Source organism: Montipora foliosa, chromosome 3, assembly GCF_036669935.1.
Source record: "Montipora foliosa isolate CH-2021 chromosome 3, ASM3666993v2, whole genome shotgun sequence".
NCBI classification, from domain to species: Eukaryota; Metazoa; Cnidaria; class Anthozoa; order Scleractinia; family Acroporidae; genus Montipora; species Montipora foliosa.
In genome coordinates this window covers 49747009-49772237 of record NC_090871.1, presented here as the reverse complement: position 1 = coordinate 49772237, position 25229 = coordinate 49747009, and the positions used below count along the sequence as shown (strand labels likewise).

The window sequence follows — 25229 nt, the reverse complement described above, 5'->3', positions numbered from 1 at the left end:
TATATGTATTGGGAAGTTCAGTATTAATCTGATGCAGTGAGCTATCAAGGTCTCTACCACGGATAGTTAATAAAGTGTCATCAGCAAAAAGACGTGTAGAAATATCAGCAGTTGCACATGTAAGATCATTAATGTAAATGACGAGAAAAGAGTCGGAACAAGAATAGATCCCTGCGGCACACGCAAAAGGAAAGTTTCAATATCCAAGAAATCACTACTAAAGTGGACCCTTTGCCCACTATGGTGAAGCCAAATCATGCAAACACTTTGGACCGGTGCATTGTTTTTTTCAAAGAAAGAGAAAGGTTGAGTTTTGTAAAGTCATCTTAGCGTATGTATGTAGATATGTCTTAGGAAAAATACTTTTTTGTCAAAATTAACCTTGACAAACTCGGATTTAAGAGTCCGTAGTAATTATATAACTAACAAGATTTCATGTTAACCAGAGAACCAGAATTAGGCCTTCTGCAATCTTTTTGTCCAAAAAAAAATGTTTCGATTTGCCCACCTACTTATTCCACGCATGTCTGCCTGGCAATAAGACCCTCTCCAGATTGGACGTCGCATGGTCAAACTTATAATGAATGACCCTGAAATGGCTGCATCACTAAGCAACTACGGAGCAATAAAAATCTGCACAAAAATGGACCGCAGGGTGTCTCAAACGTGCTATACATTAACAAGGATCTCCGGATACCAAAGACCAGCCATACATTGCACGGAAAGCCCCCAGAAGGAATTGAGAAATAGAGGTTAAACAAACTTTGCCATGGGTTAGTTAGACTATTGGGCATTTGCTATAATATATTGTCCCACATCCTAGAATGCTTGGGTATACTTGCACTAACAGATAACTTGCGGGCCTGTATTGCCTAAGAGCATGAAAAACTGGCAACCTGCAGATGGACAAACGCAAGGATGAGTCAAAATCAAAAGAATAACTATGTAAGAAAATACCCTATCACAATTTTTATTGGTGGCAGTGCTCCCCTGAGAAATGCAGCAGCAGGGAGGGTATCAGTTTGTTGATATGATAAAGATCAACCACTTTCCTATAACGGATAAATTAAATTTGTATGACAGGGTCAAATTTGAGCTAAAATCTCTTGCCTAACCCGTATGATCAGATCAGTAAGTGAAGGTATCGGGATATAATTCGGTGCGAAATAAAGGTATGTTGGTATGTACCCACTTTCTTGATGACAGCAAAATAGAGGGAAACGTTTCATGGTGGTTAAGCCTAAAAGTACTGTAGTTTCGGATCATAGAGGCTAACGAGCTGCTTCATGGCCATAAGGTGACAAAGAAAGAAAAAAATTACAATACAAAACCTGAGGTTGTTCAGAAACTTTGCTTGGTCTAAACTTAAAGGGAACCTCCACGAAAACAAGAGAATAACTTTTGACTAAAGGACGGACATCAATGTTTACAATCAAAATTGTTTGATTTTTTTTCATCGAAAGTGTTTGTATCCGAAATAAATAAATAAATAAATAAATAAATAAATAAATAAATAAATTTCAGAATGGCTTGATTTAGTTTTGAAATCTCCCTGGTGCTGCCATCGTGAATAATTGAAAGTCGTTATGGTTCCCCTATTGTTACTTAACAAAAGATCTTTAAGTCATGATCAAAACAATAGAGCAACGGTAAACACATTATCATTTAAGATGGCGGTCCCCAGGAAATTTGAAACCACTCTTTTTGAAAAAAATAAAATGTCAGACAAATTTCATTGCAAACATTATTTTCAAGTAAAGCTCTGATCCTCGCAGTAGTTAATTTTAGCAATTGCATAGACTCGGAGAAGCCTGAGAAATGCAGGACTTCAATGTGGTTTGAACTGGTGACCTCGCGATACCGGTGCGACGCTCCAACCAACTGAGCTCTGACGCCACTGACTTTGGGAGCTGGTGAATTCTGGTCCAGTAAACATGAGATGAGGCGCGCTATGCATGCCGTTCGGCAGAGAGTCTTTAAAAAATATAATTTTGTTCGGGTTAAAATTGCTCTTACGTATGAGTGGAATTTCCCTTTGATGGAGAGGTATCAGTGGTCAGGGATACCAGAGAATTTAAAGAATGAATTGAGAAATAGAGAGATAATAATAATAATAATAATAATAATAATAATAATAATAATAATAATAATAATAATAATAATAATAATAATAATAATAATAATAAAAATCAAATATGGTGATCTGCAAACTAAAATCTTACTGCAAAGTCACGTTCTAAACAGTGAGTAAAAAAATGCTCACCCAGGATGGGAGATTGAGACCTTTATGACTTTGAATCTGCAATGGCCTTTGAAGGGCATAAATGGCAAAAGTTTCCAGAGAAAGTGCTTTATGGCTAGTCTTTGTGGCCGAATGAGAGTAAAATTAGTGCGGACGAAAACGCGTGCCTTCAGAGGGAATGCCTTAATAGGGAAACTGGATCCTAATCATTGATGCTCAAGATGGCTAGGCAATAAGAAAGTATCAGATCGAAGGGAAGGCCGAGAAGAGCCCCAAGGGCGGAATTTTCATCGGGCAACTTATTTGGTCAGATCGTGAGTGCATGCTCCAAATCGTTTGAGGTAAAATGAATGGGACGGCTAGATTACATTGCCAGGGCAGTGCACTGGGACCTAAAGTAGAAATGTGGATTTTTGCAACAGGTCAAATGGTACAAGCTTGTGCCAGAGAGTCTCCTAGAGAATGGGAACCTCAAGTTAATGGCGAATGTGCATGCAACTCCCAAAGTTAAGGACGGTGCCTACTAATTCAAAAGTATTCTAGCGCTGTTTACTGAATATGCGGGAAAAGCAGATCTTAACAATTGTTATTGAAATCCAAAAGAAACTTGGGGGTTTTGTAAAAAGCTTTAAAATACAAAGCAATGTATGGCGTTCTTTTGCAAATTGAAGCTTAATTATCTCTGAAAAATGCATGGTTACCCCAACTTTCTTTTTGAATACCAAGAGCACTTGCTAAGTTCTACCTTCTCCGCGTAGTTTTAAACCGCGCAAAGATATCCCTGTATTAATAAGCATCACCCTTATGAAATCCGAGTATCTCGAGATGCTCAGAACGTATTCTCAATAACAATAGTAGGCACCGTCCTTAAAGGATGATATTCAAAAGTACTTGGGTGTAGGATGAAAAGAAAAAGAAAATTTAGAGAAATATCAGGACCTAGTATAGTAATAACGAGTATCCTCAATCGTTATAGAGCGTAGGGTTTTTCTTAAGTATTTTGTATGATTGTGCCGTCCCTACGTCCCTCATAGCAGGCTCAGTTACATTGTACTTTTCTGCTTATTCGAATGTTCAGAATCTTCCAAATCATTTTTTGTTTGTTGCTCAAAACGGGGACCTTTTCTGTCTCTAACAGCTCTGCTGACACTGTAACAATACTGAAAAATCAAATGTTGGTATTATAGCTTTGCCCGCCACTGCTGATGTTATGTGTTGGAAATTTCATAACTAAGATCAATAATAATTCTTTCACTTTACTTAAAATCCACTCTTATTTAATTTATTTGATTTTCTTTGGCTTCGATTACATAACTCTTCATGTTATAAACGCCAGTGAATGAGCTTCGAACTTTTTCGCGGTTAAAGTGCACGCTTGTTGAGCTTCCTTTTTTTTTTTTCAAATCATCATGACAAATGTATTAACAAAACAAAACCGAAAAACGGCGACTGTAAAAACACCAATCATCTTCGGAAAAAAACAAACAAACAAACAAAGCAATTGTCTTGACAATACGAAACGAATTCTATATGTTAGGCACCTTACCCATGTAGGATAAAATTATTAAAAGGGATCAATTCAGGAAGGAAGAATTAGCACAGTTATTAATTAGGCAGTGAATCAAAAAAAGGTTTGTGAAGTAAACGTTACAGATAATAACGTTGGCAGGGTAAATGACACAATTGACCAAGCGATGTCTAAAATAAACTATCCTTCTACTCAATCGAAGGCGAAGAGTATTTAATAATAAGTTAATAGTCCCTGTTACATGGCTTTTCAGTCCCAAGTTGCAGACGTTCGTATTGCCCTCAACGGATGAACACAGCAAGCACATCAGCGATCCCAACATTGGCTGCAAGATAAAAAAGACACAACAAAACTCGGTATATTTTGAATTGCAACATTACTTGAACGATGTAACGCAGGAAAGAAAAGTGATAACTGTAGGCTCCAATTCAGTGACTCGATGTGGGGCTCGGGGTTTAAAAGAGGCGTTAGTAGAGAAGAAATTTAATTTCTCTGAATCTTTAATTTACAAGAATGTATTCATTTATGGATACAATTGAAATAAGCCGGCCAGAGATAACCAACAATTCAATAACTACAAGTCCGCCGTTGCACGTCTTTTTGTTTTCACCACTTTAAAGGAATGAACAGTATTTCTTCGAAAGGCTGTGTCTCGTGTCACCAACGAGGTAAATATAAGTACAAGCAAGAAAAGAACAAAAGCTTCTGATTTAATTATAAATTCCAACATAGGGCAAGTAATCAGGTACACTTCGCAAGACATGGTACATTAGCTTGATGCAAAACAGCTTACATTTCGAAGCTTCGACTAAAACGTAATGGACAGCGGAAGGACTCTTAAGCCGCCACTTTATACGCTGAACAAATTATTGGTATTAACAGGATGCCAGCAAATGAGTGTGAGCCAATGAAACATTGTAATGTATCTAACAGCGTCACGTTGGTGCCATACACTGCAATTGTGTTGTTTGAATATAGTGTTGGGGCTTGACGTCAGTCCTTAAAAAAAGTGGTGAATCTAATAATGGGGTGTCCGCTAAGTCAAGTCATCTTCCTCTAACAACTTAATTTTTCTAATTAATTAAACTCAGAGAGCGAGAACATAAAATAATCCTACCAAAATCGTTCCTATTAATGACCACTTTCGCTTTGTTAAACTGAATGCTAGGAGTGATATTGCGGTCGTGTCTTTCCCAGGCGCAACCTGTGCCGCCAATGACTAGCCATCCAGTATCCATAGGACAACCTCCGTATTTGTGACTGATCTCAAAGGATCGATTAAATGAACCCATTATTTCAAAGTGTTGCAAACTACTAGCATTTTTAAGGTCAATCCATGGAGAAGAAAGCAGGTTATCCTTGGAGAACCAATCCAGCTTACTGGTGCCAGAGGCGTTGAACTTCATTGACAGAACTTCATTTCCATTCTGGTACAAAACAAGGCGTGCCTGAAAGAGTTGAGGGTGGCATGAAATCTCAGAAAGTAGAGAAAAACATAGCACAATATTAAGCAAAAGCCAAAAAAACAAAACAATAAATAAGGCACCTCCTTTTAAATTTTGTTAATTAAGCTAACGAAATAATAAAATGTTTTAAGACAATAACTGTGATGGGAGCAGAGATTTACTATTAAGCGTGATATGTCACTAGACGTTCAGGAAACTTGATTCCAGAGATATTGCTCCTTTTACAGGGGACTTCTACAGCGTAAAACGGGATTGAAAAAAGTGTAACCGTTGTTGGAATATAAAGATACCCTGGTGGTTTTGTTTGTGATCAGAGATTTTGTCTTTGGATTATGATACAGCTATGATTACTTCAAGATGCACGGATGGATTGATGAAGGCCTGCTCGCTAGCGACCTACGTGTGCTCTCATAGGGAGCTGCATAATTTAGGTAACGGCCGAACTTAGCTTAGGTAAAATACATTATCACGAGTCCATAACAAAGATTTACAAGTCTGCAAGAGTGGAAACCTACGACCTTGCAATTACTAGCTCGGAAGCTCTACCACTGTATCTCCGAGTATCCCGCGTAAACTTAGATAAATTAATCTCTTCATTTCATTAACCTGGATTAAAATTCACCATATATTCAGGTACAATCGCGAATGTGTTCCATTTCGACAATTTAGATCGCCGCAGCAGTACGGTGAGGCAATTTTCCGCTTAACCTACATTGTAGTTTAATGGGTCAAGTGCATCCCATGTCTCCTATAGCTCAGTGTAGAGCTTCCGAACCGTAATGGGAAGATCACAGCACGTCGTAGACAGGTTAGGTTGAACTCCTGCCGAGAAGCATTCGGATTTTTCTCGAATTTCCCTGATTGTTAAATTCTCAACCTCGGATAATGCAATTCTAGCTTTGTCATTGGTTCACTGGATCTCGGTTATCAGCCATTATACCTGCGTTTGACCTTGTATGCAAATGAATGCGGCAAATGTAGCTCAGCATAAACGTTTTGGCTCCCGGAATTCACGTCACTTTCCCGTCGTTTGTTGAACTTAAATAAAATTTGGCAAAAGCGAAGGTTGAGAATTTATAAAACAATTATTCCATTCGCCCTTGTTGGATACGCTATTCTTAATAGCCAGGCTCGACGCTACGCGCGTCGTTGGCTATTTACTATCTCGTATCCAACGCGGGCTCATTGAATGATTGTCAAGTGTCCCTGAGTAAACATCGATATATCGTACCTCTTGTGGATCAAATTCATGCCAGTTGTTTACGATGCGATTTTTATAGTGCCCATGATAGCTTGCTGTTGTGTCTAGTGCAGCTGGGATGTTTTCTGCCATTGTTTCACTTGAATCCCATAAGGGGCCAACGAGAGGCTGGGTGACGCCTTTAACAGCCTTAAATACCATTGTCCAACCTAAGTATGGCAATTCAAAAACTATGTTTTTAAAAGTGCTGACTATTTTTGCGTATGAAAGCTCCCTAAATGAACGCGATTGTAGCCTTGCCCTCTTAAAGTGCTTAACACCTGACTGGCAAAATTTTGAGCATTGATTTTTATTCAAAGGCCCTTTACTTTGAGTGTAGATTTTGCATTTCAAGGTCCACCATTACTCACTTAGATGGTTGATAACATAACATAACATAAAACTTTTATTGAAACACGACGGGAATTAAAGCTGTCAGCTTGTGGGGTCGTGTATAAATAATAATCAATTGGAAAACAAAAAATATAAAGTAAATCACAATTTACAGAACTAAGCTTACTAAGGTTAAGGAGACTCTATATACAAGAATAAGAATAGGCTGATAAAAACTAAGATACACTAAGAGCTATATACAAAAAGAGTATACGTTAATCGAAAATAAGTTAGTTTACTTGTTACAGTATAGATTACCAAAATTATTACGTTCAACGTGCGAATCGATCTAGTAAAACCTTTCAGGCATCCTACATTGTGACATGCAGGGAAAACGGTGACTTCAAAGACTCACTAACTTAAAATTTTAGCATCATTATTTGAATGCAGCTTATTATATCGGCAAAACTCGAGTTTAAGATACACACGTACACACGCGTTCACTCTTAAACTAATGAGCCTTGACGTTATTTTCTCCTCGCTCAACTCTCTCAAGATCTTAAAGTTGGTAATGGCGGACCATTAAATAGGAAAATTTGACTTAAAATAAACAAAGTTCAAGACTTTGGTCACTTAGTGTTTAGTTAACATAGTTTTAAACTCCAAAGAAAAATAAGAATTGATTTTTTGGTCACATGGGCACTTTAAAACTTTAATCAGAAACCTTTCCTCTTCTCATTCATGCATATTACAATTGTTTTTCCTGTCCTCTCAAAACCCTAAACTGCAAATAAAAATTGCCGGATGACTAGGGGCAGATCTCGGTAAGTGATACAGTTTATTTTATGAACTCTACTTTTGCATGAAATTAAAATGAAGTGACGGAGCTAGGAGCCAAACAAACAGTAGCCTGAGAAACAAGCCTTTCCGTTGGAGAACATACAGTAATCTCAGTATTTTGGATCACCCCATTTCATTCACGAGGCAGTGTGGCTCAGTGGTTAGGCGCTTGTCTTGCGATCCTGAGATCCCGGTTTCAAGACTTGCTCTCACCACTCGTTGATTTCTCATCCTGGTAGTCCCTGCTTCAATTTCTCGGCTGCACCTGTGAATATCTAACTGGCTTCCCTCCGGACAGTTGCGGTTCTGAAGGGTAGTTGTTGTTTCGTTGATTCTGTTTTATTAATCCTGAAAAGCCCCTATGGGGAGAGGTCAATTAAGTATGTATGTATATGCGGCCAAAACATCGCAAATCGTCCATGTTCCCCACGGAAACGCGTGCTACGCAGGTTAAAGAAACAGATTGGCCACTGAAGTTGCGTGGGAGACAGGGTCCAGAGTCTTATTGAATTGCATTGTGGGAGTGTTTTGGGGACGAGCCACTGTTTATGCATTCGTTTACTCTGCAAAGCAAAAAGACTTTCGTATATTCTTTTACGATAACAGTGAACCTCGGGTTAGATCTTTAACTTACGTGAACGTTTAATGTACCACATCTCACTAACCTTTTGATCAAATCTTTTCGTTTGCCGGACAGTTTGCACCTTGGCAAGCGAACCATCCTTTTAAAACTGCTATTGCATAATGTTTTGATAGTTTAGGAAGCTCAGCTCCTGGTATATCGGTATCTTGCAACTTGAGTTCTTGAACCGCGCACGCAGTGATGAAAGTGCGTCCCCAAAACAGTCCCACAATGCAATTCAACAAGGCTCTCGACCCTGTCTCACGAGCAACCTCAAATTAAAGTGGCCAATACTTCTTTTCTTTATTGATTAAGAATCACTAATTGTGCATAAAAGTAAACCTTCAGCCTCATTATTTCGGACTAACCTCCTCCATCATTTATTTGGTCGCAGAAAACAGAGAACGGTTGCAATTGCTTGTCCAAAATCTTGTAATTGCCCGTTTTTCTGGGAGCGACGGAACAATTTTGGTAAACTAAGAAATAACAAAAACAAAAAAATATATAAATAAAAGAACAATAGACTCATTTTTTTAGGATAATATAGCCCTAAGAGTATCTATGCATATGGGAAAAGGAATATGTTGGCGATATATTCAGGAGAAACAGCTAGCCTTGTCTTAATGTCTAATATGAAATGAAGTGGGTAGGGAAGTAAATTTCTTTGATTTAAATTTAAGTATGGCGTGTGAAGCAAAATGTCAATAAATAATAATAATAATAATAATAATAATAATAATAATAATTAACAAATGGTAAGCGGCTCAGCGTGCACTATTGAGTTATGGTTTACGTGGGAGGTTGCTTAGCAAACTCCCAAGTGCACCATAACTCAATAGTGCACGCTGAAACGTTTACCATTTGTTTTATAACATAATTGTTAACACCACTCCTGCATGTTTCACGTGTTTTTGCATTAATCAAGTTTGGTCAATAGTCGATGTCAACACAACTTTGCTTTCTAAAGACAACTATCAATTAACAAGACAAAATGATCAACAAACAGTTTTCCCAATCAAAAATCTTATTGGAATCAACGACAATTTGCTCTTAGGAGAGAAAACATTTCGATTTTCTTGCGAGCGTCGACACAAACACGCTCTCTTTGCACATGCTTCGCCTCTGTTGAAAGCGATCAACCTATCGCAAATTAAACAGCGCGACTCTTCCAAGCCAAAAAAGCGACTTTACACTATTTCAGCTCAAATGGCCAATGAAATAAATCTCAAAAAGAAAATCGGCATTCTAAAACACCATTTACCTTAAAGTTTCTGTAGTATCTTCCATGGTCTCATAAAATCCATTTCAATTCCGCGATACGGCTTCAATATTTGAGCACAATTCAGATTGTGTTTTGGAAATCAAAGCAGTACAAACACGAAACGCTCTTTCGTCGCTTTAAGGGCCGATTTACACGGTACGATTTTGTCGCATGCGACAACGGCTTACAACAGGCCCACGACATGATTTACGACTGTTGTGTACGTCAGAAAAAATGTCGTAGCATTATAAAACATGTTTTAAAACGCTGCTACAATCGTAAGTCATATCGGCCTGTCGTGAGCTTGTTGCATGCGACAAAATCGTATCGTGTAAATCGGCCCTAAGACCTTCAATCCTCATTTGCCACTGCTGGTTAATATTTAGGGCTATATCATTCTATTTTGAGCTCTGTAGAGGTTCACCCCTATTCTAAGAGGTTAGGTGATGGCATTTTCTTCTTTCCACAATCTCGGAAAGTTAGATCGCACGTCAGCTGTACGTCGTCATCAGCAAGCGTGCACCCATGGGCAAATGATAAATGACCAATTGGCCAATCAAAACGCGTGTTTTATCCAAGTTATGTTATAAATGTCTAAAGAACATTTTTAGAAATTGGTCGAATAACTTTATTAACACGATATTACTGTATAATAACGAAAAAAAGTGCTCTCAATGCTTCTTCAAACATCAGCGACATTTCTGTTGTGGGAAACTGATGAAATGATTTTCTTGTTGCTAGAATGAAATTAGTCCTTAAATGAAATGAATGTATATTTGAAGCTAGTGTGGGTTATAGACGACATCGAGAGGGCATTTTTTTAGCAATTGGCTCTAATAGACACTTTAAAAATGAAGGTGGCCTCAAAGGGACTCGAACAGTGCAATGCTTTACCAACTGAGCTGCGAAAACATTCCAATTTGTTTGGTTCATGTGTTGCCTTGACGCACTCGATGAACCAAATGAATCTATATTTGAAGTGCGGTATTTGTGCAGCTAGGTGAGAGGATACCTATTTCAATTAGGCTTTAATTAAGTTATAGTATTTCAAGGTATTAGTGTACCGTATTTACAGTAAGTGATCAGTGCCCGGTTGTTCGAAACCCGATTAACTTAATCCAAGATTAGCGTAGACTTTTGTTTTCAACTTTTCGGTTCAGTTAAAGTTTCTTTTGCTAATTATTTTTTATTTTTCAAGATCGACATCTACTAAATAAAAATGTATATTTTATCCGAATATCAGCGTCGAACAGCATTTGGGAGTAGAGGAATAAACTTCTTGCTTAATTTTTAATCTGGGATTAGCGTTAATCGGCTTTTGAACAACCGGGCCCTAAACGCTTTCGTTGTAACGTCACAAAATAATCGGAATCTGAAACTGAAGAAAAGGAGTGAGCAGCAGAGTGAAAAGCAAATCTTAAACCTTTTCTATCTACTCTTCATCACACACGATCGCCATTTTCCACTTTATTTAATAGCAAAAAGGGAGAACGTAAAACTCTTTCGAGGGCGCAGATATTTAAAGAAAACAAAACTTGACAGAAGCACATGCAATAATTTTCTATGGTGTACCAATATAAAAATGCAATGTAAAAAAATGGTATTTTAAAGAGCTACCAGGATGACAGCTTTTCGCAAAGCTTCTGTCAAGACAGTCGCATCCGTAGTCATTTGTATGGTAAAGCGGACGGCATTTTCCGTATTGGCATGGATTACTCTCACATGGGCTCTGGGGAAAGTAAATAATAATAATCATCGTCGTCATCACTTTCATTTAAAGGTCAACTTTAATTAGCGCTGGGGCAAGATTTACGAACACTGTAAAGCAATAAAATCAGCTCAACTCATACATGTTGGTTGGTTTTTGTGAAGGGTGGAAAACTGGACACAAATTGTCGCAGAGTAGAGAACCAATGCACTCTCAAATAAAGTGTGTTTTCATAACACACCTTGTGAGTTCCCTAACACACCAAGGTGTGTAGTGGTGACACACCTTTTCACTGTTTTATTTCACAGTTCAAGAAAACACACCATCATGTGTAAGGAAACACAAAAGGTGTGTAAGAATTACACACCTTTAGATCAGTTTGCAACACACCATAAATTAGTGAGATGCAAATGTTCTTTGACTGGACTTGACTTAAGTTCTTTAACTTCAATCCACACGTGAGGCCAAGTTAGGGAATCGAACCCAGGCCTCATTGGTGGGAGGCAAGTGCGCACTCAACACTGAGCCATCCCTGCTCACTTCACAAACAAAATATAAATTATACTAAAACAGCTTCATTCACAGAATATTAGTATGTCGTATGTCCAGTCACATTCAACCCACCCGATGGTTGAAAACCATTAGGAGTCAAAGGTTTCTTACTAAAAGTGATTAAAAGCTCCAAACCGAAACAACTGCTAGCAAAACATAATTAGTTTTAAAGGAAAGCTGAAAGGAATCAAAGGAAGCGATTGACTAACTCGTGGATGGAAATGTATTTACCAGTGGGAAACTTGTAGTGAACTTGCAGTTTGTCAGAAGATGGCTTGAAACATGCAAGTTCCCTTTAGCAAAGCTAAAGCTTTATTGACCAGCTTTTGTTGCACGCTTTACAAAAAAGGCACATTTGAGAAAATGTTAGACGTTTAATTTGTTAAGTTCATTAACTTTCTGTTATTGCCAAGAACACATATGTGACGGTATGTGCCTAGGAGGATAGAGACTCTTTGGAGGGTATCACCGTTTACTGAGTTAAGTATTACGATTCATCGTCAAATTGAGCGGCTGTTACCTAGTTTCGATATAGTCGTGTTGTTGTTATTTAGACAACTTTTGAAGAGGGTCAGGTCTTGTGATTCGGGTCTCAGTGAGGCTAAACATGCTTAATTAAGACCCAGTGGCATAAAAGAGGAGAGTACAGGGCTACAAGCATGTATGTATAAATGAACAAGAACGCTTCCTTAGCGTTAACTGGGGAACCCTTGAAAAACATCAAGATATGAAGAAACGGATGAATTTGACAGGTCAAAGAAGGTAGTAACAGCTTTTGTTTTCATGCATGATTGAGGGAAAGAATTTTTGAGATTCAGAACTGGTTTTCGTGAAGAAGAACGCGTTTCAGGTTAAGGAAGTTAAACACTTTTTTTAGGGATGGTTCATTACTTATAAGGGGGACCGCGTCGGACAAAAACTCATATCCTTGGCCTTTATCTTTCCAAAGCCCAATGAAAGAGCACGATGTTTTTTTCCTAGCCCGTTCAGTACATATTTGGTCGATTTTCCAAGGCCCGGTCAATTTCAAGTAACGGTATTAAACATGTGAAAATCATGTAATGTTTATACACAACTAGAGCTGGTAACTTGTTAATTTTTAACTCACGGTTAGGATCAATACAATGGTCAAGATAGAAGATGAACTGCTCGAGATTATGCGTGAGAAAATTTAAACTTTTAATTAAGAAGTGTTTCCTGTTCTGAGATTCGGATCAAGATTCAGGAAGATTCTGAATGATGTAAGGTCAAAATTTTACCTTAATTGTTCGATCTATGAAAATTTTTAACACAAGGCGCAATGCATCCAAAAGACTACACGGACAGCTCAGTTGTTTGAATTAACAGATTTAGCTCTTTTTCCTACTTTCCCAGCCATCGCCAAAAAATTTTTTTCTTTTCTCAAAAAATATTTAAAGTTACGAGGAAAAAATATATCATTTTAAAGCTAAGAAAACAAGCTTACCTTTTAAGCGATTTTCAAATGCCATCCAATGAACCATAATCCTTTTCTTTATCCTTTCCGAAGCCTGTAGTGTAATTTTTTGGCTGAAACACTGTAGTAAAACTTCTCCGCCATCAGTTGAAAATTTCGCCTTCGCATCAGGTCAAATCGGTGTCTGGCATTTGCAGACTGCAGACTGCAGACTGGCTACAAATAGCGCTGATAAACAGTATTTAAGTCTAAGAACCCATTTCAAATAGCGCTGATAAACAGTCTTTAACCCTAAGAACCCATTTCAAATAGCGCTGATAAACATTATTTAAGTCTAACAACCCATTTTAAAACGGTTAGCTTTCAATAATTGAAAGCTAACCCTAACCCTAAACCCTAACCCTAACCCTAACCTTCAATTATTGAAAGCTAACCGTTTTAAAATGGGTTCTTAGACTTAAATACTGTTTATCAGCGCTATTTGAAATGGGTTCTTAAGCTTAAATACTGTTTATCGGCGCTATTTGTAGCCAGTCTGCAGTCTGCAGTCTGCAGTCAGCAGTCTGCAAATAGGGACCTTTAGATACTACGACGAGGACGAGAACGAGTACGAGTTTTGACTGCCCGTTTATAGCGAAAATACTAAGGAAATTTATAACCCGTACGCTTAATCTTACTCTTTGTTAGCAGTATAGGTTGCTCAGTTATTCTTATTGCTGGTAACTGAGCCTATTTTCTCATCAAGAAAAGCTAAAACTGCTACCGTGTTGTTGACTTGTTTTAATTCGACGACAGTTTTTCAAAATCTCGTACTAAAATGACGACGACATCATGAGTATTTCCTGCCTAAATGACGACGGTTTGCGCGCGCTCACTGTTGCCTTATGAGAAAATCTCGTACTCGTAGTCGTTCTCCTACTAGAATCTGAAGCTCTCTAATGTCAGACACCGGGCTCCAATTGCCTGTCTCGCAAAGTCAGTCATGTAGGCGTCATGAAAGCTAGAAAGGCGAGATTTTCAGGGAAACTGGGGCTATTTCTCCCCAGTAAACACGCCAAATTTCAGCCCGATCAGTGATAATAGCGGCGAACTACGAATTTTACACGACTGAATCATGAGTGTGCGATCTTGTCACATCAGTCTTGATGTTCACGTTCTAATGAGAGTTTATTTCCGAGGCAAGGAGTGTTTTTTTTTTTCCCGTGAAATAAACAACTAAGCTTGCAGAAACCGCGGCACCGCAGTGTGTGACAGAAAATCATTCTTCAATTCGTATTGCAATGTCTCTTAAATGAAGTCCCACTGGTGCCGAAGAAGTGCAACAAAGTCTATCAAATTCGTTGAATTCACCAGGACGAATTGCAATGCGTCATCATTTCTTTCCCGGCTTCGGCATATGAGATTTTTCAGTGTAACAGATGACGAGGCCCTAATCAACACATCTAGTCTGGCGGAGTCCGAAGATTTCCTGAATTTACCCATTTGCGGGGAGTTCACTTTAAAAGTATTTAAATTTTTTGTTCATCCTTTGAAATAACAACTAAATAGAAGCTGACAAAGAATATTTGTGTCATTTCAAGAACGTTTCTCCGTGACCTGTCAGAATTCCCGCGTATTCAGTTGCACGGCGTGAGCGAGTGTTCCTTTCTGACCTTGCATAATGATTATCCAAAAAAAAATTGCAGCAATATTTATTTGATACTTAGGTATCGCAATTTTCTGGCTGAATTTCAGTGCGAATGCAGGTTCCAATCTCTCTTCTGCCGCAGTATTAGCTTAATTATACATAGTCCATATATATGTATATATATTTTTTCATAAACCCGGTCACTTCGTTCAAGAAAAAAACACAAAGGCGGTCGCAACGGACTAGTTATTTTTCAAAGTCCCGATCCGGTAATCCTTATAAATAATGGACCATCCATTACCACATTAAGTATGAGATTTGCTCATTTCAAGGTCACTTTCCAGCAAGATGGTATTTATATAAGCTTACCCCCTTGGAGCAGCAAATGAGTCATCTCCTCGTTATGTTTAGCCGTTTTAGCGCCTTGGCGATTCAAAGTCTCATAAAATTTAGTCTTCAAGTTGGCCATAGCACTTATTTGAAACATTCGAAGTCCAATTGAAGCCGCTTACAATCGTTTGTAATCGTCCCGTGAAAAAGCTGTTAGCAGAGTGAGAGAGGGACACTCGGAAACTATGGATGTCGAGTGTTCTCGTTTGGAGCCGACTAATTACGAAGATATCTACACCTTAGTGGACGAGTGACACATTTGCACATCGCAGTGCCCACAAAAGAGGCTCTGCCTGGTTAAATTCCGACATGCGACATTGCCTAAAAAGTATCGTCAGCACTTAAAGTGAAATCGCTACAAACGACATCCTTCCTTTAAATTTCTAACAGCAACGGCCAAAGTAACGTGAAACATTGACAAAGCACCGACACGAGATCTTTTGAAATTCAGACAAGAGACAAGAGACACGGGACCCCCCTTCCCCCCCCCCCCTCCCCCACCCCCGAAGCTCACGCAACTAAAGCTGGGATTCCGCCCGCAGTGAGTGGGCCGGATGAGAAAATTCCGCCCGCTCCCGAAACCAATCAGATTGCAGGATTTGTTTAATTCCGCTCACGCACTGAGAAACACATAAACTTCTAACCAAGATGCATTATATCTACGTAATACTCCCCCTCTATTTTGGCAATCGGCAAGATTCAAGCAATCCAAATTTGAACCTACCGATATAGCATAGTGATGAAATTGCTGACTCGTAACAAAATAGTCGGGATTCTTGTATTTATCCGTCGGAAGTAGATGACAAGCATGCTGTTTGGAGTAAAGGTCTGGCACAATGGCAAAGTTGAAGGAGATACAGGCAACATTCTCCAGACAAGCAAACCCGCATTGGATATACCCCGACACGCTGATTGTTGCCAAAGAAAGGTTGACATTCAATAAATGGGTCAGAAAGGCCTTGAAGTTCCCATAATGAAGGCTGTGAAGTTCACTTTCTTTGATGATCTGTTTAACCAAAGCATAAATGTTTAATATTGGAAAGTTTAACATGGCAAATTCTTGTATGATCTTATTTAAAAGGGAAATAATCATGATCAGAGGATTGGTATCTTACCATTGTTAATAACCTGTGACAAATGCCTTAATTGAGTTCATCGAAACTAATTAATGCATATTCGCCAAAGATTGGTGACCTGTAATATTATTTTGCATATTCTTGATGTTGATATACAACGCTGATTAGACTGAGAAAGTAAATACACAGTGTGACAACTAGTTGGGCTGTTGGTTTTGTTTAAACAGGAAAAGCACAACTTCATTCCATTTAGGATTTAAATTAGTTCCCCTTCATTCTACGTGCTCGGGCTATATATGAGTCGAGGTAAATTGGTTATCCAAAAATGAATGATCTACTAGTCCAACTTACCACAATAAAAATCATTGTTATAACTATTCATTAGAATTCAAATCTTTTTTATTACTACTATACAGGTTTCAGTATTAAGTTTCTTAACCTTTTTTCCCGCTTAAATATATTAAGGAAAGTCTTGGATTGCTGGGCTTGCTACGCAATAGCTCACTTGACTCAAAACATTGTTAAGTCGACCGAAACTAAACCTTTTATAGAATTAATTTGTGATATTTTCTCTAAGAAAATTATTCATATAAAGCCCTTTATGCGGGCGATCGAAAAGGCAGGAAAAGACACTATACTCACTTATGTATTGAAGAAAACAAATCAACCAAGCTGCTAACGTTGTTGCGTAAAACATGACAGAAAAAGTTACGATCTTAATTACCAATTAAGGTGGCTCAACCAGTTGAACAATTTGGAGGGGATGTCTCATTAGAAGTAATAACTCAACAACGCTTTTTTACTTAACGGCAATGTTAAGGTACCATATAAAAACCCAATAATTGCTTAACAAGATGCACATATTTTATGACGTAATACAATACCATGGCAACAAAAGAACAATCTAAAAACACCCTATATTCCTTGCTTAAGCGCTAATTACTTAAAAACGAACTCGACGACCCCCACTTTTTATTACTGACAAGTGATTAGCAGGCTAAGATGAAACTCTCTGCACAGCTTAAAAGATTTCTCTGGAGCGGATTCAGAACCACCTTAAAATTTTCCAATTGTGAAGGTTGCTATGAATCTGCTCCAGAGAATTTGTTTAAACTGAGAGTTTTATATCAGTGTGCTAATCACTCACCAGTAATAAAAAAAATGGGGGTCACCGGGTTTGTTTTTGAGATATAGGCGCTTAAATACAAAATATAGGGCGTTTTTAGGTTGTTCTTTTGTTGCCACTGAAACCTATTACGTCACTTTAATAAAGGCGTCTCTTCTCGTCATCAATATCGAAAAATAATGAATTATCATTCTTTTTTTTTGAGATTTTACAGGAAAATTTGGTTTTATCAAACGTGTTGATAAAGGTTGAATTACCACCGTGAACAATTTGGAAAGCTGACGTTTCGAGCGTTAGCTCTTCGTCAGAGCCAAAATCTTTGACGAAGGGCTAACGTTCGAAACGTCAGCTTTCCAAATCGTTTACAGTGGTAATTCGACCTTTATCAACACGTTTGATAAAACCAAATTTTCCTGTTTCACTCTCCCACCGACGCAGCACCACAGTTTCTTTTCGAAACGAGAAATTAATTTGCTTTTGAGATTTTAGTTTAGTTAGTTATTAGAACAACTGATAGGGTTTTTCGTCTTGCGATAAAGAAACGTTGAATTTCTAATTAAGCTTTTTCTTGATACGTAAATAAAACTTACGGCCGACAATGCTATCACGTAGGTTAAAAAAGTGACTTGTCCGCTGAGATCTAGCTTGCAATCTGAACTGTCCTTGTATGCGAATAAGTACTCATATAGATGTTTATCAGCCCTCAAAAGACGACTACTGACTTTTTGTATCAAAACTCGATGACATACATGTTTTTGGTAGCTTCCAGCCAGTTGTATTGTCAACCTTCATCGCATACGCCTAGTTCTCGAGTTTCACATTCGACGCACGTATAAAAAGTGTAGAAATAAAATAACAATGTTTAAGAATCTTGAATAAAAATCTTGAATAAACGCCAATCTTTTGGCTGGTCTTTTGTGTGCTCAATGTGTATATCTAAATGGAGTGCACATTGGTTACCGCCCTTGATACGAGTATTTTCTGGATACTACGTTCTCTCGTTCTAGTTCGACAATGGAAACCGTTTTTTGTTCACTTCCCAATGGCGTAAGATGCCTCGATCTATAGCGAACAGAATTTATTTTAGGAATTCGCAGCAAATCCCTTATGTGAGCTGCAGATCTTTCGATTCCCGAACTTGGAAGAAAAGCATTACTTACCTGCGCTTTCACCTGAGTGAACTCAACAAACGAGGAAACCGCGACGCTAACGAAAAGGATTATTGTCGTCAAATGCATCCTTTGCATTTGGAGGTAAGTTACTTTTCCTCTAACTGATTTTTAGCCAAGGAACAAGAACACTGATGGGGTGCCAGTGTAACTGAAAGTTCCTTTTTTCCAATGATCTGAATGTTGACAATGGTGATAAAATATTAACAAGTTTATCTCTACAATTATCATAGTTAGCCATATAACTGTTGACTCAAAGATTAATATTTTACAACCATGACAATTTTCTGAGTCTTTTTCGTTTTCGTCTCAGTCATTTGGAGGTAAGTTACTTTTCCTGTAACTGATTTTTAGCCAAAAAACAAGAAAACTGATAGGGTGCCAGTGCAACTGAAAGTTCCCTTTTTTTTTTCAATGATCTGAATGTTGACAATGATGATAAAATATTAACAAGCTTATCTCTACAATTGTCATAGTTGCCATATAACTGTTGACTCAGAGATTAATATTTTACACCCATGACAATTTCTGAGTCTTTTTCGTTTTCGTATCAGTCTTCTTCTCGTCTTGAGTTTTTAAATTCTCAGGATTAAGGTTTCTCCCTGTTAAACGAGAAGATAAATTTAACAAAGTGTTAAACAACATCGAACGGATGCGTGGCTATAAATTAAAAGCTGCTCGGTTATCAATTTGGGTTCTAAATTACAGATAAACAACATATTAGGGTCGTTTATACGAGAGAAAATAAGCCGCGGTTTTCTCTGGCCGCGGCGTACATAATACGCGAAAGGAACTATTTATACGAGTATATAAACACCCAGGCCAGGATAAGCCGCGGCTTGAGAAAGCCGTGAACGTAGATTTTGTACCATTTATATGGAGCGTTCGCGTCCTATGTAAGCCGCGGCCAGAATAAGCCGCGGCATATTTTCTCTGATTTGAGCGATTTAAAGGCTGGAAATTCCATCTAATGTACTAAAATGCTTTTCTTTATCCTTTCGGAAGCCTGAAGTGTAATTGTTTTGGCCGAAAAAACTTTAGGAAAACCACCCCGCGACCGGTTCAAACTTCGCGTAGCCGTCCTGAAAGCTATAAAACCGAATTTGTTTTAGGGAAACTGGACCATATCTCTCCAGTAAATAATAAGTTGTGTTTTCCCTCGTATCATTGTCAGGGGGTTCAAAGAAAAAGAGTCTTAAGCAAAGTATTTTTTTTTGTCTTACTCTGGCAAATGGAAGTCAATGAGGCATGAGGAGCTTAACTTGGCTCAGGAATGTGGGTCCCCGCTGTTTAGGTAAAAAACGATTACCAAAATCTCATTGGGAGTTGTAACAAGACTCACACTTAGAAGGCAGAGCGAGAGACAAAGGGAGAGAGAGGTGTTAATCTCGACACATTTGTTGGGCCGACTTCGTCATAAAGTTTTAATGACGACAAATAACTCAAATTACTTTAAATTAATTTTGAGTGATGTGTCAAAATAATCCAGAGGAACAGTAAATCAATCTGAAATATTCTCAAAAACACGGTTTACAACGGCCAGCATCATGCAATTAAAAAATGGAAAATTATTTCTTTATTCTCTTTATTTCAAATTAATTTAAACACAGGCAAATTATATCTTAAGTTTCAGGCTACCGAGAGGCAACTTGTTTCGCCCGGCATACACTTTTCTTAACAGCAACGGTGAATTCACCCTGCTAGCAGAGTCTTTCTTTTGCTTGCTCGATTTGGCGTTCTCGAGAAAGGCTCTGCATGAATCGAGTAAGATCTTTATTGAATATGCGCTGCATGTTGCCAGGATACAGTCTCGAACCCAAGCCTAATATGCCAGATCTCCCAGCCATCTTGGTTTTTCATGGTACAGCGGGCTCAAGTATAACCATCGGTTTTGTCACTAAACGGACGCTCGCACTGGAAAAACCGGTTTGACGAGAGAAAACAAGATTGACCAGCCCAGAAGTTTGGGCTGCGGCGGCTTCAAAGAGTTGACGCGATTCGGGCAGAGCCTACTTTTCTCCTTCTCAGTAAAGAAAAAGACAAATGGAGGCTCTGCTCGCAGGGTGCGGTGAATTGGTTCTTTTCTGATTTAAAGCAAACCATTTTTAAGTTTTATACTTATGGAACTCGATAAATGAGGAATAAAACTCAACAGCTATTACACCTTCGAACATCTGCTTCCCTAATTCTTCGGTTAAACATGAAACGTTAGTGATCGATGTATTGGTGTATTTGTTAATTTAAACAAAGGCAAATTATTTCTTAACTGTCAGGCTGCCGAGATGCAACTTGTTTTGCCTGGCATACACTTTTCTCAACAGCAACGGTGAATTGGTTCTTTTCTGATTTTAAAGCAATCTAGTTTCAAGTTTTATACTTATGGAACTCGATAACTGAAGAATAAAACTCAACAGCTATTACACCTTCGAACATCTGCTTCCCTAATTCTCCGGTTAAACATGAAACGTTAGTGATCGATGTATTGGTGTATTTGTTAATTTAAACAAAGGCAAATTATTTCTTAACTGTCAGGCTGCCGAGATGCAACTTGTTTTGCCTGGCATACACTTTTCTCAACAGCAACGGTGAATTGGTTCTTTTCTGATTTTAAAGCAATCTATTTTCAAGTTTTATACTTATGGAACTCGATAACTGAGGAATAAAACTCAACAACTATTACACCTTCGAACATAATTCTCCGGTTAAACATGAAACGTTAGTGATGTATTGGTGTATTTGTTAATTTAAACACAGGCAAATTATTTTTTCAGTTAACGTTCAGGCTACCGAGATACAACTTGTTTTGCCTGGCATACATTTTTCTCAACAGCAACGGTGAATTGGTTCTTTTCTGATTTTAAAGCAAACCATTTTTAAGTTTTATACTCATGGAACTCGATAACTGAGAAACTGGGAAATTTAGAATGCCCAAATGTAGCTGTGTAAAATTTCATTCCGGGCTAATTGATTTCCCAGCATGTCACAGGGACGCACATTCAATATTAATCACAGACTTATCAATTTCCTAGCTGCTATCATGATATCCTGATATCATGAAATTGAACCTAACAGCAATTATTTTACCTCAACGTTTGAGCGTGAGCCTGTATACCAGGAAGGCTTCCAGCACCGAATTCCCCGACGTCTTCATTGTTTACTGCCTCCATAACTCGTTTGAAAACATGAATACAGAAATCCATGACATTCAGACGAAGAGTGCTCAATTAATCCCCCACAGAGGCCAACCAAAGTTATTCCGTAAGTTTCGTCCACGTTTTTACCAGAATTTCGGATGGCGAGTCTAATCTGCAGGTTGCAGGTCGCAGGTCACAGATTGCAGACCATTGTTTCACCAATACAGAAAGTACCCTAAACATTCTTAAAAGCTAACCTAAGGTTAGCTTTTAAGAATGTTTAGGATACTTTCTGTATTGGTGAAACAATGACTGCAACCTGTGACCTTCGACCTGCGATCTGCATATTAGACCCGCCGAATTTCGGAACGTGATCACCATTTTCCCGCAAAAAATTTCCGACTTGAAGGCGACAAATCTCTCTTCGAAAGAGCTGAAAAAACTTTCCTTCGACAAATTGGCTAATATTTTACCCTGGATGCCAGAGGTCTTCTCGCTCACTAACGGCGAGGAGCGTCGAAGTAGTGCTGGTCGGCGAGAGACGACGGCGATCTGTACCATTTTTCCCCGGGTGAGAGAGTTAATCCATAAATCCTATAGAACGAAAAATGGTTCCTTGTCCCAGCACTAACCGCCACTGTCGATACGCGCAAATGAACTGAAATAGATTTGTGTTCCCCACAAAATTCATCTCGCCCCTAAATATGGTCATTCAATAAAAAAAATAACTACTTTTTTCTGCTTAACGTAAGTTCACAGTACAATCTGATCGATCCTGAATGCTTTAACACTTTTCTGAATACGAAACACCTTTTGTGTTATGTTTTTAGCCTTTGTTGATGGATATCTACAATGTCAGGAGACGTCCAGTCGAGAATTCCTGAGTCGGCTTAAGCTCCTCATGAAAAAAATATTGAAACATCATAAAGCTAGGCCATGTAAAAATATGATTGGAGGAATTTTAAAATGTTAATTTCAAAAAAATTATACTTGTTTTATATTTCTATCTTTTGTAAAATTAGAATCAACTTGACACTAAGCAATTAACAGAAAATCAATCTCGTCTCCAGAGTCCTCTTTTCTTTTGGTCAGCCCCAAGAACACGGACTTTGGCCACTTCCAATTTATGCGCAGTCGTAGTGAAGGTCCACTTTTGTAAAAGTTGACAGCCATTGTTGTTTTAAATTGGCCGGAGATTGACAGCAGATGTCACGATTTCACTGCTATCAGAGGTGTGTCTTCTACTCTTCCAATTTATGGCGCACTGGGAGGGAAGTTACGATGCATGCTCTAGATTATTGGGTAGAAGAGCGTTTAATTAACATAACGTAATTGTTTTTGCATATTTAAGGGGCATTTATTTCCAAGAAAACGAAAGGTTCAGTATATTCACAACATCATGGTGCACAATAATGAAGCAAACTTACTTTTTTTCTGGATTTTAAAGTGCGGATTTGCTTCAAAAGTACACTTGCGAGGCTCACCACAAGAAGGAAGGACCCCCCTCCGCAAACGCACGCTTTTCTGTGTCAAGGCCGGGTTTAAGTCATTCAGATTAACATGTCAAGGCCCGCGGAGCACCGTATTTAAGAAAATATGGATGCGAGAAATTTCGGATCACTCACGGTTTTTGGTAAACCAGTCCATAGAGCCTCGATAAAAATGAAATAGATACTCAATCTGGCACGAAGACGTGACTCGTTTAAAAAAAGAGCCTCGTTCTTAAAATTAGACTCGTTTAAAAGACCCGTCGGAAAACGAGAATGGTTTGGAAAAACTCGTTTTGAACCGCTAGAAAAGACCCGTTCGGATAGACTTGTTCGATCGAGACTCGTTCGGAAAACGTGACTCGTTCGCAAAACCTGACTCGTTCGTGAAAACCAGACTCGTTTGTGAAGCGGGGCTAGTTAATGCAATAATTAATTTTGGTTTTTATTTCACTGTAAATGGTAATATAAATAACCAGAATATTATTTTAGTTGCAGTCTTACGAAAATATAAATGTTGACCAGAAACTCTGGCTTTAAAATTTCTTTACTTTGAAGCCAAAATTGTTATGTATTTGGGCGATGCCAATGCAGGCAGGGGGCAATAAATTGTTCTTTCATTTAGAGTGGAATGGTTTATTTCAAATACTCGTATTTTTCAGCAACTAACTAACAAATTGTTTGTCCAAATATTACTAAAGTCAGTAAAGAATAAAAGGACAATTAATATATTCATTGTCGAGTTGTACCATTTATGTACTTAAAAATCAGTTTATTTTCTACTACTGCAATCTGTTTCATCATTTGGAATTCTATTTTCTCAAAAATAACTAACAAATGGGTTGCTCTTAAGGTATAATAAAGTGCTTCTACCATTCTACCTAGAAACTACAACACGATGAAAAATTGAAGAAGAACACGATGTTAATGATCAGAATAAATTTAAACACTTCTAAAAGGCCGAGGCTATCAGGAGTAACGTTCAGGGGCGCTTTTCACTTCAACGGTGGGAAGTAGAAAGGAACAGCCCTTTCCACTAGAAATTTCTTTGAATTGAAATAATAATAATAATAATAATAATAATAATAATAATAATAATAATAATAAATGGAAGCACTGGTGCCACTAGCATAATGCCCGATGATGTGATAAATTCCTTGTTGCTAATTGTAGAATACAGGCTCTTACACACTTGCCCTGTTTCATCTTGCTGTTCCTTTTTATAAAAAATTGACATCTGTAGTAATAGATAGCGCCCCTAAAAACAACATTATTTACGGCTAAAAACGATACCATCAATTAACAACGCTGTGCTCCACCAGTTGCTCTTGACTGTATATATTTGGTCTATCCAAAAAATGCAGGATGAAAGGAAAAAATTTAGATTACTCACAATACGCTACAATCTGCGACACAACTCGGTGAGCCATTTTTTAGGCCGTGTTTATAAACTACCACATTACCTACACCCTCTCCTGCATTCAATGCTGCGCAGAAAACAGACTCATTTATCAAGGGAAAGTGGATCAAAGTAAAAACTTTTCAGAAATGCAAAGTGTGGGCTTGTGTCGGATTTTCACTTATTATTATTGGTATAAGCTCATTTTTACAAAAAAACCCCACATCGACAATTTTCATTAATTTGCCAAACTCCTTTCTGATTTTTTGGGGGGCCCAAGAGATCTATCAGGCACTGTCCAATCGGATGTAAAAAACTTACAACGCCAATATTTCGCACCCTACTCTCACCTTATCTCTACGGAAACGGGAAATGCGGCAGAAACCAGCTGTAAAAACACATCCATGTTTTTAGTGACTACTGCCCTCCAAGTGTATCCGTGGGATTTCATATCGCCACTCGTGAGTGGTTGTTCTTCTGTCAAAGTGGCGAGAGAAGCAGGGAAGTCATGAGTTCTCCAGGAAAATGCCACAACCATCTCTTCCTTTTCTTCCACTTGTTCCATCACAGTTTCCTGTAAGCGAGTTTACAGTA

General features: G+C 38.2%; 1 protein-coding gene across 1 annotated transcript; it reads right to left on the bottom strand.

The window, feature by feature from the left end:
- Positions 1-3906: 3906 nt before the first annotated feature.
- On the bottom strand, positions 3907-18791 carry LOC137994955 (uncharacterized). The gene is made up of 7 exons (XM_068840535.1): positions 18607-18791; positions 15969-16250; positions 11150-11261; positions 8640-8747; positions 6468-6646; positions 4888-5218; positions 3907-4095 (listed from the first exon to the last, which is right to left on the bottom strand). The coding sequence occupies exons 1-7, from the start codon at positions 18691-18693 to the stop codon at positions 4052-4054; spliced, it is 1143 nt and encodes a 380-aa protein (XP_068696636.1). The 5' UTR covers positions 18694-18791; the 3' UTR covers positions 3907-4051.
- Positions 18792-25229: the final 6438 nt, after the last annotated feature.